The 21,791-nt window shown below is 30.6% G+C and overlaps 1 protein-coding gene and 1 long non-coding RNA gene across 10 annotated transcripts; both read left to right on the top strand.

The window, feature by feature from the left end:
• Positions 1-962: 962 nt before the first annotated feature.
• CoRest (REST corepressor) lies at positions 963-20,937 on the top strand. Of its 9 annotated transcripts, none has more exons than XM_075303199.1 (11): positions 963-1,121; positions 1,879-2,218; positions 2,281-2,328; positions 2,400-2,534; positions 10,109-10,323; positions 10,401-10,571; positions 14,120-14,463; positions 14,546-14,747; positions 16,503-16,667; positions 16,738-17,193; positions 20,071-20,937. In XM_075303199.1, the coding sequence occupies exons 2-11, from the start codon at positions 2,059-2,061 to the stop codon at positions 20,173-20,175; spliced, it is 2,001 nt and encodes a 666-aa protein (XP_075159314.1). In that variant the 5' UTR covers positions 963-1,121; positions 1,879-2,058; the 3' UTR covers positions 20,176-20,937. The 9 variants fall into 9 exon arrangements, with proteins under 9 accessions (XP_075159314.1, XP_075159315.1, XP_075159316.1 ...); XM_075303200.1 differs by lacking the exon at positions 963-1,121 and adding an exon at positions 1,150-1,391; XM_075303201.1 differs by lacking the exon at positions 963-1,121 and adding an exon at positions 1,150-1,395.
• Positions 3,010-3,972, top strand: LOC142230226 (uncharacterized). Its single transcript, XR_012720610.1, has 2 exons — positions 3,010-3,545; positions 3,601-3,972. It is a non-coding gene; the product is annotated as an uncharacterized LOC142230226 (long non-coding RNA).
• Positions 20,938-21,791: the final 854 nt, after the last annotated feature.

The following is a 21,791-nucleotide window of genomic DNA, read 5'->3' as shown; positions in this document are numbered from 1 at the left end:
GTCGAACCAAACGCGTAAACGGTAAATAGGGGCCTAGCGCCGTCAATGGTTTGATGTTTTCAGCAGCCAATTTCCCACCTTCTAAAGTGTATTGTCTTTGGTTGTTAGTTTATTACGAAAATGCCACTCCATGCTATATTTTGTTTTATCAAACGATCTGATTACATTTTTAAATAATAATGCGATCCACGTTTGTATTATAAAGTCACAAAAATCAGTTTAATAAATAAATTATTTCTTAATTCACGTCAGTTTTTCAACTCAAAAAAAAAAAATACAAATTCCATAAATTTCGCTAGTTTTTCGCATATTTTGGTTTTGTATGGGATTTCGCTGCGGAAACCGAACATAGTACCGGCCTTATGGCATTATGTTCAATGTGTTTTTACTGTTATAAATCGTATTTTACTTGACCACAATGATTATTTTACAACTCTCTTAAAATTCACTTTTTCGAATAGTTTGAAGGGGCTCTTCTGGCGTCGTTTTAAATTTATCTAAAGAGGCATCTAATAATTGCACTCATGCGATACTTGTTTGTAGTAACATGGCGTGATACAACTTCTCAATAGTGACGACACTTTTGCGACGAGTTTTGGATATCGTATAACACTGTTTTTGACGTGGTGGGATTTCTCAGAAGTGCCGACAAATTTAAAAAAAAAATGTTGGCAAGGCTAGCTTAGTTCGCACAAATAGTTAACAACTCTGTGTTTCGGACCCCATTCATTCTGATAAATGCTACTACTGTATGGTTTTTGATGAAAAAAATTATCAATTTGAATTGTAAACAAATTCTTTGATGAAATGTACAAAAACCGTGTTGAATATAGCATTTGTCCAATGCTTGTGGTTATTGGGTGGGTTTATATACAAATACTCTTGTCATAAAGTAATTGAACTGATAAAGCGAGTACTCGTGTTACTGAACATGGCTCGACATTGAACAGCTGAATCGTGACAAATACTGTATCGTTTGGACGTTAAATTGTGTCAACAAACCACTCTGGATTACAGGACAAAATTTCATAAAAAGTTTGGTATATTTTAAATATTGATAAAGGGGAGGGTGAACAATTGTTTTGATTAAACCCTCCCGTCTAAGATACAATTAACAGAATGTAAGTTTAGTTACAAGTTGTTTCGAATTTTGATGAAAAAGTTTTGTATTGGTCCAGTCAAAAACTCAGAAAAAGTATGGTTGTTAGCATAAAGTGTAGTGTGTATACCAAATTCAGCAATGAAAATTGAATTCAACTCTGATGGTTTATTTTATTTTTTGTTACCTGCCCATTCGTTTCCCAGCATTGTGGTGCTGCAGAAGTCTAAATCTCGAAGTTAAAATTGGACATTAGATTTGATGCAGTTGCTTTAATATCTGGGAAGAAATAGTGGGTAAAACGCATGGAAATCTGTTTATGATGCTAATAAAAGTAAATAGACATCAATAAATGCTAGTGTTGAATGTTTTTTGTGTGTTTTATAAAGCCAAGCCAAAGATGTGAAAATAAATTATAGTTTTTAAACGAACGAAAATAAATAAATAATTATAAATATATTCATCTTTGTGTAATTATTATTGCATATATACGTTAGAAAAACGAAAAATAGTTATTTCGAATTAGTTTTTGATTTGTCGTGGAGACTAACCAAGCAACGTTCTATGGTCGTGTGCATATCAAGTGCTTTGTTGTATTCGGCGGAGACAATGCTGCTGCGTCGCAATGCTGAATTTCTAAATTTTCAGTTTCATTCAGTAGATTTCTTTGATCTGTGCTTGTTGTCATGTATGCAGTTTGTTGTTGTATGCCAGTTAATTCAGAAAATCCTAATATCCGTGTAAACATCTGATTATAATATTCCCTTTTTGTATTTTAGTTTATGAATTTTCAATTGACTACTGAGGACTATAACAATTGAATATATTTTTACAAATTCCAACATTATTGGTTGGTCATATAACGTGTTACATTCGCTGCAATTAATACAATAGCAGCGTGATTCATAATATCTTGGAGGATAAGAGCAGAAAAAATTACACATTTAATAGCAACAAAAATGGTACTAGCCGAACGTAATTCAGAGCTGGTGCGCAACGGCAGACGCTCCCGTGGTCCCAGTCCCAATGGCCACGGGGCTAGCTCAGGAAGTGCAAGCGCAAGTGCCCCTGGTGGAACGGGTACTGGCACACCCGAAACATCATCCGATGATGACAATTGTAAATATATGAGAAAAAATTATACATGTTTCATACGATTTATTTGATTTATTTTTATGTAGCTATCAAACGCAACGGAAAATCTAAAACCAAACAAAGCGAATATGAAGGTAGATTGTTACTATTACTATATATTTTCCGAGAAAAATGTAACTAACTGGTGTACTTTTTTATATTGCAGAAAAAATTCGTGTTGGTCGTGACTATCAAGCAGTGTGTCCACCTCTAATACCTGAACCAGAGCGAAAACCTGAATGCCTTAATGACCGTGCTCTGCTGGTGTGGTCTCCTACAAAAGAAATACCGGACACTAAACGTAAGTAGTTTGTTATTATTGCTGCTTATACTAGTGTAGACTCTTGAAATTGTATGTATGTATGAAATAGGGATCTAACCAAAAAATTGACATTGTAAGGATGTGACGGATCAAAATAATAAAAATATCGATTTCATCTTACTAGGTAACCATAACTCATTACAATTTGCATTACCAGAAGTAAAACTCTCATTACACGTTGCATTACATTGCGATGAGTTATAATGACTAACTTATAATGACAATAATAACTACTTCTCAGTAATTTGTGATGATTATTCTCAAAAAGTAATGCAGTTGATCGATAATGGCTTAATAAATTATCGAGCTTTTACATAAAAAATTAAAACCAATATTTAATGTAACGTCAAATATGTTTTCCAAGTATTTCATAATAATGGTGCTTTAAATGAATATAGGTATATTTTTTTTTTTTTTTTTTTTTTTTTTTTTTTATTTAACTTATATAGTTATTATTTACACTTTCTTTTTTTATACAAAAATAGATTAAATTACATTAAAATCTCAGTTTTACATATGAAATTAATCTACTTTTAAAAAGAAAATAATTATCAATGTTTTTTAAATCATCTGGCATTTCATTGAACAATTTAAGACCGTTATATAAAAGTAAATTTTGATAGAAACTAGTTGTACTAAAATGCAATCTGAAGTTATTTGTGTTTCTTAAACTGTACGGTTGTACATCTGATACATATGTTATGTAGTTCTCCAAATACATGGGCAACATTCCATTTTTAATTTTGAAGATAAATATTAAAGCATTCATTACAAGCCTCTGGGGGGTTACTCTGTATTGCGATGCGTAAGAAAAATTGTCGCGAATCGAGTAATTGGTACTCAGTAATTCGTTTTCGTATCTACCTTGCGCATCTAGTTTTCGCAAATCTGGCATCACCGCACTCTATAATGCGAAAGCGTATGTCAAACTCGTTCGTTGATCGCAAAAATCGTGCGCAAACAAAATAGCAATCGCAAAGTAACAAATATGTAAGTAAGCACAATTAAATTTTTATATTTGTATCTAAATTGTTTATTGTTTTAGGGAAAAACCAAAAAAGTTACAGACACAGCAACGTCAGTTCCAAACTTTGGTAGACTTTATGGTCTCTTCCGCAGTTACCTCAAATTGTATGTGCTTGGGACAAAGTATTCGTTCAATCACCTCGCAAACTTCTTTTAAGCAGCGCGACATAGATTGCTCTGATAGTCCTAAAAGATGGTCTTGGCCGATTTGTAGATAACCACCTTGTCCAAGCAATTTCAAAGCAGCGGCCACTTTTATTGGAGTTGGAATGGCTGTGGATTTATTTGGAACGACGAGGTCGTCTTTAATAGCGTTTAATACATACATAAACGCATCTTTATTAAGACGAAATCTATAAAAATGAAATATTCGAAAACGTTTGTCACATAATTTGAGTTTCCATTTTCTTACCCGTGGTCACTTAGGGAGAGTATATTTGACCGATCTCGCAAAATTCTTCTTGTAATTCGTTCATGTTAATTTTCTTCAAACCATAACGCTATCGAATCCATAATTATTACTTTTTTGTTATAAACGATTAGCAAGTTTTAAAAGAACACGCACCGAACGGAAGATTGTTTAAAATGTTTTTATTTACAATTTTTTGACATTTCTTTTTATCATTTTCGTTATTGTTTACATTGTGCAGCCAGCGTTGTCATATTTTCGCTTTATTTTGCTAAAGCGTTACCATATTTTCAGTTTACTTTGCGAAAGCGTTTGCGCAAGTGATACAGAGTACCGAATTGTACTCTTAACGCATTTAACTATCGCATCGCATTTGCTTTCGTATCGCAATACAGAGTAACCCCCCTGGTTTATTGATAGCCACCGCAAAGTATCCAGCATTGTAGATATATGAGTTAATCTGTGACATCTCAATATGCAACGCATTCCTTTATTTTGCAATTTTTGAAGTCTATTTTTTACAGATTGGTTTCCAAGAAATAATAATGTAGAGCAGTATTCAAAATGTGGTTTTATCGTTGTATTGTATATGTTTATAGCAGTTTCTGTAGGCAGTTGAGATCGAATTCTTCTTAAAAATGCTATTTTCTTTGAAATTTTCGAACATATGTAGTTGAAATGAGTATCAAATTTAAGGTTTCTGTCAATTATAACACCTAAGTACTTTATTTCCTCCACTTGCTCCACTATTTCATCTTGTATGTATATGTGGTTAAATGTTGGCCCATTCAAAATCATTGCTTTTGTTTTGCTTATATTTAGTTTTAGCCTATTCATTCGCAGGTATATCTCCACATTTTTCAAATCTTGATTTAAATCTCTTATACACTCCTCTATATTAGATCCATGGGTATAAATAAGAGCATCATCCGCAAACAGACAAACTTTTGCTTTATGCAATATTTGTTTAATGTCATTGACATATATTAAAAACAGTAAAGTCCCCAATACTGCTCCTTGTGGCACCCCAATTTCAACTCCAATTTTTGACGATATATGTAAGCCACACTTTGTCCTTTGCCTTCTATTACTCAGGTAGCTTTCAAACCATTTCAGTTCTTTTCCTTTAACTCCATATCTATTCAATTTCTTCAAAAGTATTTCTCTATTTACCGTTTCAAAAGCGCGTTTTAGATCTAGAAAAACAGCTGCAACACAGTTTTTTGCATTAATTTCTGATTTCCATTGGGTTACAACGAGATTTAATAGTGCTTCGCAACTATGGTTCTGCCTAAATCCTGATTGGGTTTCAATAAGAAAATTATTAGTTTCAAAGTGTGTATATAACTGTGTATGTACAATTTTTTCTATTATTTTGCTTAATATAGGCAGCATGTTTATCGGTCTTATCTCATTAGCATTTGTCGTATTTTTAATTTTCTGTATGGGTATAATGTATGATTCCTTCAGGACATCTGGAAATATTCCGGTTTCTAAAGATTCCACAACAATTTTGTGCAGAATTTGCCCAACAATGTCAAAGTTATCCAGCAGCATTTTAGTTGTCACAAAATATTGATCTTTCTTGCCATTCATCGCTCTCATAGTCTCCCTTAACTCATTTAGATCTATCATTCTGAATTTGAAATAAGACTGAGCGTTTTGTACTATCAAGTTTTCATATGTTTCAAAAGGTATACTGTTTACGACGTCATAAATGCTGTCTATAAAAAACGAATTTAGCCCTTCTGCAATATCCTTATCTCCAGACACAACAAGGCCTTTCAAATTTATTTGTTTTATTTGGGTATCCTCCTTTTTTAAAACTAAACTTTTTATTGTCCTCCACATGGATTTTTGGTCTAAACAACCTTTAATTTTGTTGTTAATGAAATTGGCTTTCGCTTTTTTTATTTCTTTGCCATAATTATTTCTGATGTGTCTATACTTCTTCCAATCATCCTCATTATTGCTCCAAATCGCTATATTATATAACTGTATCTTTTTGTGTTTCATTGCTTTAAGATTGTTGTTGTACCATGGGTTTGGCGGGGTATTTGTTATATGCACCTTTTTACAGATCATCATTGAACTCAATGCATTATTTATTTTACTCACAAAATTTTCAGTGATTTCATTTACTGATGAACCAAAATCTACTACATCATTTAATATGTTTCGAAAGAGAACGTTGTTGAAATGCAAAGATCTTACTTCCTTTGTACTAGATGTTTCTATGCTTTTCCTTCTAATAAGAATTTCCAGTGCCTCGTGGTCGCTAATTTTCATATAATCATTTGTAGACGTTTGAATTCCTTCAAAATTACTGATAACATAGTCTATCAAGGTAGATGAATTTTGTGTTATCCTCGTAGGCTGTATTACAATTTGCTTAAAATAGTTATCTTCTATTATTTCTTCTAGCTGCTTCTTTTTACAGCTATTCTCAAGCCAGTTAACATTGAAATCTCCCATTATTAAGCATTTGTCTTGGCCTGAAAGTTTGTCTATTTCATTCTCAAAAAAGTTTTGTGAATTCTCCTGAAGGAGTAAAAGAGGGGGATCGGTATAATCCAGCTAATAAAAATACTTCTCTGCCACTGCGTATTTCAATCTTTAACCACCATACGATTTTATCAATAGATGTACAATCTACAATCTTCGCTTGCCAGTTATTTCTTATATAGAAACAAACTCCTCCAGTGTGCCGGGAATTGCTATCGCATCTTATAATTGAATAATTTTGTATTTTAAATTCTCCATCATCAATATTTTTTGTCAAATGTGTTTCAGTTAAACAAATGAAATCAAATTGTTTGTCATTGCATATCTCTTCCAGTTCTTCAAAATTTGAAAATAAGCCTGCGATGTTCATATATAATCCCTTTATATACTTTGGTTGCTAGTATGCAACACGTTCATTTTCGTATTTCGTTCGCCTTTGTAGTACGCGACACTCATTACTTCTACAGTCATGGTTTACATCAACATCTCTTAAATTTAATCTTTCCTTTGCCTTTTGGCAATTTATACATTTGGTGTATTCATTTCTACACTCTCGAAAAATGTGACCAGCCCCGCTACATTTGGCACAAATCTGTTCCACGCTTTTACAATGCCTTGACGTGTGGTTAAAACCCCAGCATTTGAAACATCGCAATACATTACAGCTTTATTATAAAGTAATTCACGAATTTAACTCACTGTAGTAAGTTTTCTAGTTTAATCTTGGAATTAATTTGCGTTTAATTCATGTTAGGGTATATGCACATCTAAATTTACATCTCTCCAAATTTCGCGGACCAAATTTCGTTATAAACCGCACATGCATTGTATTTTTTATTATTTTCATAAACTGAAAGAAAATATTGTTAGGCCAAAGTTTTTGTTGCGAGTTTTGCTTAGCATAAAAGACGCATAACATTTTTTGCCTTGTCCAAAGTAGATAAACTTTTTAATAAAGTTGTTTTATCCTTACAGTTAGGTGATTCGACTTCAAATGGGTATTTATACATGAAAAGCAATTTTGTTGTACTAAGATCAATTTGGCTTTAATAATTCTAAAGAACTCTTCAAAATTAATGAAATTGTATTTAAATTTGTTGACTATTGGTTTCTAGCAAAGCTAAACAGGATTAAAGAATAGGAGATGCCTTCTGATACTTTATTTTAAAGTCGTTTTTACTTGAAACATAGCATTTGAGTTATCATTAAAAGGTTTCGAAAGGACTCTGTGTTCATGTGCTATACATGAAAAAAAAAAAGTTGGAAAAAATCGAAAAAGTTCAAATTCGTCTTCAATTCTCCGTTTCTTTGTCTCGGAATTAGTACCAACATAATTAGTGTAGACAAAATCTTTAGAACCCGACAAGCTTTTTTACTGCGAAGAGAACTACACCCAAAGAAAAATTATTACCCTACTGGCTCAAATCGATACCGTACGTTATTGATAGTTAGCCAACCCCGTATGGTACAATATCAATACCGAATGGTACAGGCGGTACGCAAAGCATGAAAGTACCATTCAGTATTATGAAAGTACCAATATGATATTGAAAATAATACCTACGCGGTACTATTATTTATACCATAATGGTATAGATGTATAAACAGTGCGGTATTACCAAATAATACCTAAAATAATTTAATAATATTTAGTTTAAATAAAACACACGTAAAATGTCTTTGTTACGTACTTCATTTCATACATAACATACATACAAAAGCCTAATCATTTCTCCATGCAAAATTATTCTCCCAATTCAGCTCCATATTGCAATTGAGGCACTGCATCCCTCAAGTCATCTCTCTCAAGTCGTCTGTAGTTGTAATTGGAAGGTTTTTATATGTCAGTTGCACACCTAACTAAAGAATGATCGAATTAGAAAACATACATAATGCTAAAAAATATACTTACCTATACTTCGCTATATACACAGAATTCATTTTTTCATCTTATCCCAAACTATTGTTATTTACAAGCCGCATAAACTAAACTACCAAGGCGACCAATTACAATTGGTCGCAACGTCTACATATCATGTGTTACTGCAGTGTAATAGTTAATACCATAATAATACCGGATGGAAATGATTTGATAAATAGTGGTATCAAAATTAAAAGGTAACGCGAATCAATTTATTAATACCAAGCGGTAATGGCCACATACCGCATTTTCTACCAGTGTACGCATTTATATTCGAGATTTGGATACCTGAGAAAAAAGTAGTTATTTTTCAAATTACGAATAAATGATTACATATTAGGTGATCATCAGAGAACGGCTGCGATCTACCGCAACCGACCAGTGTATTTAGTAAACACCAACATTTGCAATCTTAAAACATCAATTGATAAAAAAAATTTCAACCACCAATATCCAATGCAACCGACGACTGTCGGTGTTTGTTAGTATGAGTGTTGGTCTCTCGAAAACACCGTAGTAAAGCAATCACACAAATTGGTTACCCATATCAGCAGTTTGTTATTCTCTTATTTGACACTCTCTCAATTCTCTTGAGCTAATGCCAACTGCTAGTAATTGTTGTTGTTGAGTGCAATCACACTTAAGTGCCAACCTCGTTTTTTGTTTACCGAGCGTTGTTACGATGTCGATTGGTTTAAGATTGCAAGACACTGCATACGAACATTGTTATATACTATTGGTGTTTTTATTCTCGCATTTGTATCAATGTAAAAGATCGCATGGTAATTGGTGTCTTACTCACTGCCACCAACATTTTGTGGGTAAGATTGCAATACGAAAAAAAGCCACCGGTTGCAGTTCTCTGGTGATCATATTAAATAGGCTTACATACAAGATTACCGGGTAATGAGAGTTTTTGCTACTTTCTACTTGGCTACTTTCCCCGTCACAAATGGAAAATACTATATTTTTTAAGGTGGATACAAAGGCGATTTTTATTTCCAAAAATAATCTTAAGAACATCTTTGTCGTATGTTTTATATACAATTGTTATGTTATACATAAAAGCCCACCAAGGCAAGGTTAAAAAATATACCACAAAAATTGCCAAGATTTTCGTTTTGCTTGTTGCTACCAATTGGGAATTGCTTAAAGGCAGCTGATATTATTTATGTTTTAAAGGACAATATTGCAGGGTTTGGAGAGAGTGCTGTGAAATCTCAGAACTAAAAAAATTCTCTGCTCTCACAGATTTAGTTAGCATATATTTTATATATGTATATACATAGGTTGCAGAATATTAGCAAGCACAACAAAAAATTATTTTTAAGGTAAAAAACAAAGCGAAATCTATTTGAAGAAAATACCCGATTAAAGATTTGCAAAATGTACACACCTGGACTAATTCTAACCGCCTTTTCGTCAACTCAAAAAATGCTGTTTTATAGTTTGCAAGAGATTGTAGGTTCATACTTTAAAGTTTTATACTTGTAAATTTTCATCACATATTCTTTGAAATTATTTAGTGAATTACAATGTACTACTCTTACGGATATTACAATATTGTATGGACATATAACGTATCAATTAATCAAAAATAACAATCTTATAAGATTCATTGAAATTCTTGGCATGATATTGCGAAGGAACCTTATTATATTTTGTATTACAAATTAATTTCCTTATTTTCAGTTGAGGAATATATATCTGTTGCCAAAGAAAAATATGGATACAATGGTGAGCAAGCGTTGGGTATGTTGTTTTGGCATAAACACGACCTAGAGAGGGCTGTTATGGATTTGGCGAATTTCACACCATTTCCTGATGAATGGACAGTTGAAGATAAAGTTTTATTTGAACAAGCATTTCAATTCCACGGAAAAAGTTTTCATCGCATACGTCAAATGGTGAGTTTGTTTTTGAACCAGGCTTATGGAATCTTAGCAATAATGCATAAATATTTATTCACTCTTTACTTTAATAGCTTCCAGATAAATCCATTGCAAGCTTAGTTAAGTATTACTATTCTTGGAAAAAGACACGACATCGTCAAAGTGTCATGGATCGGCAGGAAAAAGTAAAAGCAAGTAAAGAGGGATCTTCAGAAAATGGCAGTGACAATGGAAGTAATGAAGAGTCCGACAATGATGACAAGGTAATTATTAGTTAGAATTAGTTTATCTTATAGTATATTTATACATATAACTATATTATAGATTGTACGTACACATCTCGTTTAACACAATTGATTACGTTCATTTATAGTTTCATCATTTGTTTTTTTTTTGTTTTTCTTTTAATGATTTCCAACACATTTCTGAGTTAAGTTATTAAATAAATTTTATTTTCTTTTTCTTTTAATTTTTTACCATTTATATAACATAAATATCACTGGCATTTTATAGTTACGTTGTGGCTTAACTTTAAGTGTAGTATTCTGATGAAATAATAGCTGAAGCATTATTCATTTTTTATATTTTTAATTTAATTTAGAAAAAATCTATACACTTAATTTTTTAAAACAAAAACAATTTCGAGTCTATTGCTATAGATTACAAATAAAAATATTATGATTATACATAAATTACATTTTATGTATATGTATTTTGCTTATTGCTGTCACACTATTATATAAAACCAAGAAGCTAATGGCGTATGGAAAGTAAAATTATATGCAAATAATTATATGCAAATAATTATATGCAAAGATTGGGATGGATCGTTGGATAATATTTACTCAAGATCGAATTGGAAAACAAAAACATTTGTATGTGCAGTAATCTCAAAGTATTAGTAATTTAAATTATCAGATACATTTATGGACAATTCTTGGCACAATTTTAAAAATTATATTTTGTATTTAATGGTTTGCCTTAAGTTCTCTTTTTATTTAAATAAAACGCATTTACAACTTTGTTGCTTATATTATTAAATATAAGTGTATATATTTTTAATTATCGCCCACGATCCATCTCAAATGTCGATACAAATACAAAATAATACGATACATCATCGATAACCTTGAAAATATTAGATTATAGAAAAGATGTTCAATATAAATTTTGTAAAAAGTAAAAAGATATAATGTTTTTTACATATACATGTTTTTTCATATACATCATTTTGCTTATTTATTTATTCATATACATAACCAACGCATCTTTATTTTTCTTTAAAGTAAGTTGGAAAAATATCCTATTTCTGAACAATGTCAAATTGTTTTTTTGTAGATTTCATGAAACATGGACAAAACTTAGAAATCAATCGAATCAGTGAATACAGGGACAAAATTTGGATTATGCGATTCTATTAAAACCTAACCAGAATTAGCAATGGTTATTCTGCGATATGTGTCAAATTCTAATGATACCTCTTTGACAAAACGAATCATTCATTGTTTCGATTCGATGTCAGAAAAATTGTCAGCAATGAAGAAAAGCGTTTGCTCAGACTTTTCTGATCCTAACTCGCAACGATTTCCCTAGAAAACTTTACTAGTAATTTCTTCTTATTTTTTCTAATGGTCCCTAAGAAAAGTCAAGGTTGTTATTTGTTCTGACTTTAAAACTAAACTATGATTTATTCAAAATGCCGCTTATATCCGGAAAATTGGAATTTAGAAAGTAAAATGCAGTAATGCTAGTTAGTATCGCGACATGTGACATAAGCTAATATCACCAAGTAAATTGTCTTGGTTCAAGTTATAAGAGCTTTCATGAAAAAATAGTCTAATATTTCTGCATTTCAATATAAAGCACGAATGAAAAATATATTTGTATTTTTAGTATATATAGATATCTACTGAAAATCAAGAGTCTCCCCAGAAAAATTTTAGCTATCCCCAGAATTTGACAACCTATTAACGATATACAAAGTCTATGTTAAATTGTAGACAATTGCTTGAAGTCCATATATATAGTAGGCGTCAAAATAAATTGTACTATGTGTTTGTTATAAAAAAGTGTTTTGAGGATTTTTTTTTAATTAGAGATTTGAAAACTCTCTGGCAATACCAAACAATGTTCAATAAGATCGTAAATATGAATGGTGAAATAAATGGTAATTTGAAACAAATACTTATGTACATTTTATTATGACGCTCATTGTATATACTGGTATATATGATTATTTTACTTGAAATACATTTAACGTACAAAAATAAACATAATTGAGTTTGTAACATGATTTGCTTTTATTTTAGTAGTTTTTGGAATTAAAAGCCACTCCTTTTACAAACCGTTTTATTCGAAAACAGTTGTTCAGATTTCAGGTGTTTCCAACATTTTAAAAGGTTGTACTATATATTTATTATTTGAAACAAAAAAAAATACCAAAGGGAAAATCCAATATTATATTAGATGATGTGGCTGCATTCACACCAAAATGTTCAAGATAAAAATTATATATACGTACACAGGTTCCTATTGTCGTCTAATATAACATTTAATTTTCTCTATAGAAATAAAATTCATTAAACATCATAATTTTTTGGTATACATGATTTTGAAATGTACTCGCACCAACATTTTGTATTTGAATTATAACGTTAAAATTGTAGCCATGTATATGGCAAATAAAATAGAAATTATAATTACCACTACGCTTGTGTTGTGGCATTAATATATTTTATTTCTTTATTTTAAGCAACCAATGATGATTAAGAATATTTATTGTTCTTTTTAGCTGGAATAATAAGAAAATAAAACTAAGCAATAAGTTAATTTTAAAATATCTAGTTGTAGTAAAAGACTGTTTATATATTTTTAAACTAACATCTTTAAAGTCTCAAAAGAAAAACAAATATACACTTAAAGTTAAACTCATATCAACCAAAATCATACGAAAAAAGTAATAAAAAAAGTAAATCAATGTTTGTCTGCGTGAAGATTAAACAAAATTCATGTGTTTCCTTTTTAAAAATACACTTTTCTAAAAGAAATAAAGCTGAAATAAAACAATTGGCATCTTCCAAAACAATTTATTTTTTTATGCATCTCTCATAATCGCAAAGCTTTTCTCATATTTTTGGTAAGGTGGGTTAACAAAAAACACTGGGAAGGAATCCATAAAATATCAGGCAAACCCATCCAACTCTGTGGTATTTTGTATTCAATGGGAAAAGTAATTGTGTCTAGTGTCTTTAAGCATAAGCAGCAGAAGCCGAAATATTTAACTAATTTCCTCATTGTTTCATTATGTTTTCTTCATTACTTCTTGTTAAGTTGAAACATACCCATCATTATCGTTATTTATATTGCAAAATACAATTCTACTCGTTCTATCAAAATCTCGTTGCCATGAAAATTCCTCTCAAATATCTTTGTGTTTCTCTTCTACTTGGCGGTTTGAAAGTTGTTGACGGTTTGAAAACTGAAAATGAAATTGAATGATGTATATTGAGTACAATAAAAGAAAATGCATAAATTTTGTTTGATCCACACCACAACACCAACCACTGCTTCATAATACTACTATACAGATTTTATTTTCAATACCAGTTCATGGATATTCATAAGAATTTTTTAATACTGTTTTGTTTGTTTTTTTTTTTTGTTGTAATTTAGTAGTATTCTCTTCGTCAATTAACTTAAATTGCCATACTAAAATCTTATGTTTTCTTATTCTCTTGTCTCTTTTCCGATTATATCGTTTGCCGAATTGAAAACAAAACAAAACAATAATACAAATAAAAAACTGAATTAGGATCAAACATTATCATCACATGCAGGATTATTATATGATCAAACAAATGACGCGAGTGTAATCCACGATGGTGGTGTTGATGTAGAAAATAACTTTTCAAATACTGCTAACAACAACAAACAATCGCAACAACTCCAAACTCCGTCCATTTCCAATTCCGATATAATTTATTCAAATGGAATTTCCGCTTCCACAAATCTCAATAGCAGCAATAATATAAATAGTGCCGTCTCTTGTAGTGGTGGAAACGGTAGTGGTTATTGTTCAAATTGTGGCGTTGCATGCAACATTTTGCATAACTCTCCCCATGGTAAACTTTGTTCCAGTTGCCATCATCATTGGAGGTATATGATATTCGCATTTTAGTTTATGTTGCTTTATATGAAATACTTTTTTTTCTGTCCCACCATATTTTCCCCGCTTTAGACGCACAGGCAATAAACGACCCACATCCGGTCCATTTTTTGGTAAAAGATCTCGTGATCGTAACGCTGAACGCCATAAACGTAAACCACCTCGGGGAATGTATATAAATCACGATGATATTGTAGCTTTGGCTAGTGCTAATGATAATCAAGATGAATTGCTAGCCAATATCGATAGAGAGATTGTTTCTCTCTTGAGTCAAGTAAGAATTGTTATTTTGCAATATGTATAACATTCCTTATTCATTTACACATTATTTTCCTACTATATTTGTTGTTTTGGATTTTTTCCGTAATTACAATTTCTCAATACTAGTTTACAAAATAAATTTTTTTCCTGTACATTTGATGATATGAGATGTATTTTGATCTGCTCAATTCGAAAATAATTAAAAAAAATTATGGAGCAGTTTTTGAGATATCCCGTTATTTTTAGTTTTTCGCACTTTTTCACTAAACAAATTATATCTCGAGTTAGAAATGTTGGTACTTAAATGAAAGATATTGAGATGACGAATAATATATAATTGTATAATTGGATCTGTGATAAGTTAAATGATTCAAAAATATCCGTAAAAAACATTTAACATTTTTTTGAATTCAGCAGAGCAAAATACATAAGAAAAGTCACCTCTCATCCAATGTACATTTTCAGTGTAAACTAGTGCAATCAGAATGGGAGGAAAACAAATGGTTTCATGCGTGGTTAATAACTAATAATTTCCCCGAATTCGAATATGTAAGAGGTTGTTTTGTCCTATATACTAAATCACCTCTTGCAGTTTTTATGATTTTTTAGCTTCTATTATTTCTGAATATTTTGTAAGAAGTATATGTTGCGAAAATTCACTTTTCGACTAATCGATTTTTTTCCTTTTTTTTTTGTTTTTGTTATTGTTGTCTTTGAATTGATATTTTATTTTAACAATTTTCCTATCCTACCAACCAAGCTTCAATCGCACATATTCTAAACGCAATTCAGTGTACTATGAACCACTACCTCTTCTTTCTTTTACATCCTTTGATTATCTGAGCGTTAGTTACATTTTTTTTGTATTAATATTAATATTTTATTTTATATTAATATTAATAATTATGGGCATGAGATCAAATAAATGTAGTCGCGTAATAAAAAGTTTATAATCATATTATGAGTATGTAAATAGATTAGTTACATACAACCATAAGACCATCTATCGATAAATATGAATGATAAATATAAAATGAAATTCAGTTTCTGCTTAGCTGGTCTTTTCGTTGGGAAAAATTTGAAGCTCGGTCTGACTCGAACGTAGTAGAACATTTATTTTTGTGCTATAAATTTAGGCACTGTTCACCAACATTAGATGTTGTTTATTTCCTTATACATTAAATATAAAAATTAAAATGTAAGATCCAAGTACCCAAGAAGGTACTGATAAGACTCACCTGGGCAATGAAGCGGAAATAAATTGCTCTTATCAATGCTGGTGACATTTTGGATTGGCGGAGTCTTTTTTTGAATCAGCTATATGATGGAAGTCCCTTATCATTGAAATTCCCTGTCTCTGGCATCATAGAGGAAGTTTATCTCTCAAATAGACGAGGAGCTAACCTAAATTAATCGTAATAAACATATTGGATAAACTAGTGAGGATTAATAGAGAGAAGAGATAAGGCACGGAGATTGAAACCAGTGATTTACACAGAAATATTTAAAAAATAAATTTATGTTTCTGCAAATTTATGATCATCGATGGCTTATCGCTGTGCCCATAAGTTTAGGACAAGTTTCTACGCTGCGACTATTTTTTTAATATATTAGAATAGGGTTACTGGATTGAATGTAATTGGGTTCCTTTACCATAAAGTTCTTTCATCCATCGTCATTTATCGTGCTCCCATCTTATGTAATTATGCATATTATGAAATTGAAAGTTTCCCATGTACACGAGATATGTTATAATTTTGGATTTTAGGTTCAACTGAACAAGCAAAATATTTCATCTCTGAAACGTAAAAATTCCGATAACTTGGAAGAAATACGACCTACGGAAATTGCAAACCGAATTAATGCCCGTTGGACAAATGATGAATATCTCCTAGCCGTTCAAGGTGTGCGAAAATATGGAAAAGATTTTCAGGTAATTGTAATAATTTCCATTTTAAATATTCGCATACTTTCTTTCATATGTATACCGATGTCCATTTTAGGCTATTGCTGAAACTTTGGGAACTAAAACCGAAGCTCATGTAAAAAGCTTTTATTTAAATAATCGCCGCCGTTATAATTTAGACCAGATTATTAAGAAGCACGAAGCTGACAAGGAAACTACAGCAGGAGCTATAACTGCAAGTGGTAGTGTTACCTCCAGTAGCACAACTGCATTGTCTTCATCATCGAATGTCTCTAACGCCAGTATATGTGCTGATTCCTCCACTAATGTCGCGAATTTGGTGATAAAAGATGAAAATACGAGTGTTCAAGCACAGCCATCTAAAAAGAAGGATATGCCAAATAGTGTTAATGAAGAATCGGACAATACAACATCAAGTGAAACAGCGATTTCAAAATCAACTATTTCCACAGTTACGACTACTTCGGAAGATCGTAAAAGCGAGAGCAATTCAAGCGTGGGAAATATTCAGAAAGATAATGTTATAATGGAGGTACGTATATATTGACTACAATGACCATTAAAACCAGCATATTGTAATAGTAAAGCAACTACGTAATAACATTTCATACGAATGATGAGAATTTGCAAACATAACATTGTAGGTCAATTGACACAGCGCTAGAACTAAATTCAAAAATTTATGTTTGTTTTGGGTATCATCTCCCAACCAAAGGTAACACACCTAGGAAGATGGGAAATTGGCATGCGTCACACCAAATGTTGCATTGACGGTGCTAGTTCCACACATGTTTTTAATTTTTTTGTTGTTTTTCTTTATTTGTGTTTCGTTATTATTTAATTGAAAAATTTAATTTTCGTAATTAAACAATGTTAAATTTTAGGCAACAACAAAAAAATTACATTTTCACGTTTATGGAAATTTATTTCCTGCCCTTAATTTCTTTTTATTTGCATTTTAATGCTATGGCAATACTTGTCGTATACGCGTTATGGTCATTTAATGCGTATGCCAAAGTTTACGAGGACCAACTCTGGTTGCCATAACAAACCTATTCTGCATTTCATGTAAGATGACATAAACCAGTATTCGGATTGTGAGCTATAATTATACTCTTATCGAATCCCCAAAATTATATCTAATCTCTATCTACAAGGTAGGAAGCTTCTGTATCATCCCTAAGTCGAAAGTTAATTTGTTCAAATTTAGGGCGTTTTCGTTTCGCAAAAAATATGTTGCCTTGGTGTTACACTACTTTTTCCCTCATTGTGTTTTCGCCCAAATGATAGTGTCATTCCAAAGTTATTATTAATTCATAACATTTTGAGGGGTACAGGAACCAAAATTTATGACAGTGTCCTTCATATGTGGCAATCAATTTCGAGAATGTTGCACCTTTTTTCCCAATCGAAATCGCCATTAGAAAAAGTTAGAAAAAGACGACTTATTAACTGACATGAAGTTTTCAAAAGTTAAAAATTTCCCGCAGAAGCTTAAGCTTTGGCTAAAAATAACCCTGAATTTACACCAACGATCATCTTAAATGAATTTATTTTGGCAAAGAGACTTAGTATGACTTAAATTTTAGCGTCTGCCTACACATAGAAAAAATATCACCAAAATATTTCCAAATAAAAAAAAAAAAATAATTAATACAATTAACTTTTTAATCAAACTAGAAACATTAAGTCAATTAGGCCAATGATTGAAAATGTTAAAATTTTTAATTAAAAATTGATTGATAAAATTAACTTTTTAATAAAACTTGAAAGACTAACCCCCATTTTCATGGAGCTCCGTTAGTGCTACGTTAGCTAACGAACTTTTAAACCATGATATCTACATATCTGTCATCTTGCGTATATATTCCATATGCCAGTTAGAAACTTAACTGCTGAAATTTTTCAGTTAAAGTTAACCGGAGAAAAGATATTTCAATTTTTCTTTCTGTTAACTGACAGTTAAAGCCTAACGGAGCTACATGAAAATGGCCGTTAGTCAGTTAAAAAATGATTTTTTTAACTTTAATAAACAAAATAATAAGTAAAATAAATATTTAATAAAATAAAATAAAAAAATAAATAAATTTTTTAATCAAAATAAAAACGCAAAGTCAATTAAAAAAGTGATTGAAAATAATTACGTCTTCAATTAAAAAATGAATTGATACAATTATTTTTTAATCAAACTATGAACACACAGTTAGTTAAGAAAGTGAAAGAACATTTTAGTGATTTTTGTTAAACAATTAATTGTTCCAATTAACAGTTTGATAAAAAAATTTAATCGAATTCGATTGCAAACCTATTTAACTGGTTATTTATAAAGTTTAACTAAAAAACTGATTGAGTTTTCCAATCGACATCAATTAAAGTTTTGATTTAAAAATAATTGATTTTTGCAATGAACATCTATTAAAGTTTTAATGGAATCAAATTTTCAAATCAAATCAATTAATTTTTTATTCAAATATTCTTTTATGCCCCATTAAAACTCTGATTGATACTATGATTTTTGTGATTGAAGACATTTCAATTAATTGGATCAATTAAAAATTAATTGGATCAATTAATTTCGTGATTGAATCAGACATTTTTTCATCATAATGTTATAGGATTATTCCGAAGTCTAATGTCCAATGTTTTCTAATGTTACTATTTAACACTGGGTGCCAGGTCATGATTCTTACTAATCTCGAACAATAAGATCAGTTCCGAATAACTTCCAAGTTAATGGATTACATGTGCAGCCATCTCTACAAAAAATGTTCATAAAACTACATTGAAATTTTTTTCTGCTATAAATAATGGCTTAAAATGCGTGGCTGGCCAGAAGTTATATTGCTGTAAAATAGAGCCAATGACAGAACATCAATCGGATAATTTTATTGGATACAAAAAAATAGAAACATGGTCATAACTATTATATTTTGTGGGCAATTGTCTCCACAGTAGGTGATCTTTAGAGAAATAAAGATGCTGAAGCAATATATATTGTTTCTAATCCATAGTAAATATGAGACATATAATATCCTTTTTAAAATGTAGGGAAAATAACTATTAGCTTAATAACAAAAACAAGATAAAATGTTTGTGTGTAACAGATAATGAGAAATACATAGAGCCAATGACAGAACATCAATCGGATAATTTTATTGGATACAAAAAAATAGAAACATGGTCATAACTATTATATTTTGTGGGCAATTGTCTCCACAGTAGGTGATCTTTAGAGAAATAAAGATGCTGAAGCAATATATATTGTTTCTAATCCATAGTAAATATGAGACATATAATATCCTTTTTAAAATGTAGGGAAAATAACTATTAGCTTAATAACAAAAACAAGATAAAATGTTTGTGTGTAACAGATAATGAGAAATACATATTGCATTACTTTGTATTTCAGATTGATTTGGATGCGGATCAACCAGATGTACAACAACCGCCACCATCCAAGAAGTTAGCTTTGAGTGTTGCAAATCAGGATTTTCCCAAATCAAGCCCAGCATAAATAAGATGTAAAACCCAACTCGATTAACAATAAGTCTGCTATACAAAACTAAAGTCAACTAAGATACTAGCAGGTACTCAAAAAAAGAAAATTAACCTAAAAGAAAAGTATGCTATCCATTTTACCTTTTTAATATGTACTTGTATTTAATTGCAGTAGATCTGCATTGTAATTGCATTACAGACAAAAAGCTTGGCTATACGTTGGCCATGAGCTATTGTAATTTTCTGGGTCAATTTTGTACATGTCCATGTGTTATATTTTCATTAGTTATTGAATGACTTACTGATTTTTAAATTTGTTCTCTAATTTGTTTTTATTTTAATTAGATAATACACAAATTAAATATACATAAATACTTTCATAAATAGAAAATATACATATGAAATTGTTTTTATTTTCTATTTATCGCCACATATATGTGAGATCGCATATATGATAAACCCCAAGAAAACAATTAGATTTTAAAAACTACCCTTTATATAATTACAATATTCTTACAACTATTGCAACTATCTATACTACAATTTAAATAATCAAATTAAAATTAAAAATTATATTATTAACAAAAAGTATATAAATATAAATGATTGTGTTTATTCTTCTCTATTTTGACAAATTATGTTTGAAGTTTACAGGCCGCCTAGTTTACTCAAAACTACGCAAGCCATCCTATTGACATAATAAAGATAAAACAATACGTCGACTATATAATGATAAGATGACGTTAAAACCTTAACATCATTGCCCCTTAAATTAAAATCAATGTCTTTCATTTAATACAGGTGTTTATTTTAGTAAGGTATGTCCGTAATAAATAAACGCAACTAAAACTGATATTATTTTCGATATTTTTTCTTACGCTGTAGTAGCTCACGTTCACGAAACTACTCACGACAAAAATTACAGTTATTCGGATATGTTCTTGGTTTTACATGATTTGAAATTGAAAATTTGTATGGTTAAATCTTTTTAGATTACAACGAAGTACACTGAAAAAAATATTGTCGTGAGGCCAAAGATTTCATGTCCTTAGAATACGAATGCAAATTTAGCTTAGCATTAGAAGGCGCATTTTCCAATATGCAGTGTTTTTACTTGTCCGAAGGTCGATAAACTATTCAATGAAGTCATATTGTCCTTATAATTAAGTGATTTGACTTAAAAATGGGTATCATAATATGAAAGAAACATTTTTTGAGGTAAGGCCAACTTGACTTTAAAATTCAGAAAAAATCTTTAAATTTAATGAAATTGTCTTTAAATTTGTTGTCTTTGTGCATCTTGACTACAAAGCAAAAAATCGCCAAAAATAGGACATGTTTTTCAACATTTTATTTTAAAGACGTTTTTATTTGAAACAAAGCATAACTTCTACTGAAAGTCGGGTCTGAATTTGGAAAATAAAGTTGTCGTTAACTCGTTTTTAAAGGATTTTGATAGCATATGACGAAAAAAGTTGAAAAAACGAAAAATTTAAATTTGCTTCCTAGAAGAAAGTACACAAAACCCAAATTTAAAAGAGAATTTTGTCTTAAAAGTATCCTTACTTGTATTCTCCGCTTCTTTGGCTCGGAATCAATACCAAAATTGTTAAAGTAAAGACAAAATCTTTG

The sequence above is a fragment of the Haematobia irritans genome, chromosome 3, assembly GCF_050003625.1.
Source record: "Haematobia irritans isolate KBUSLIRL chromosome 3, ASM5000362v1, whole genome shotgun sequence".
Classification (NCBI taxonomy): domain Eukaryota; kingdom Metazoa; phylum Arthropoda; class Insecta; order Diptera; family Muscidae; genus Haematobia; species Haematobia irritans.
Note: the sequence above shows the minus strand (reverse complement) of the source record. Positions and strands in the feature narration are given on the sequence as shown.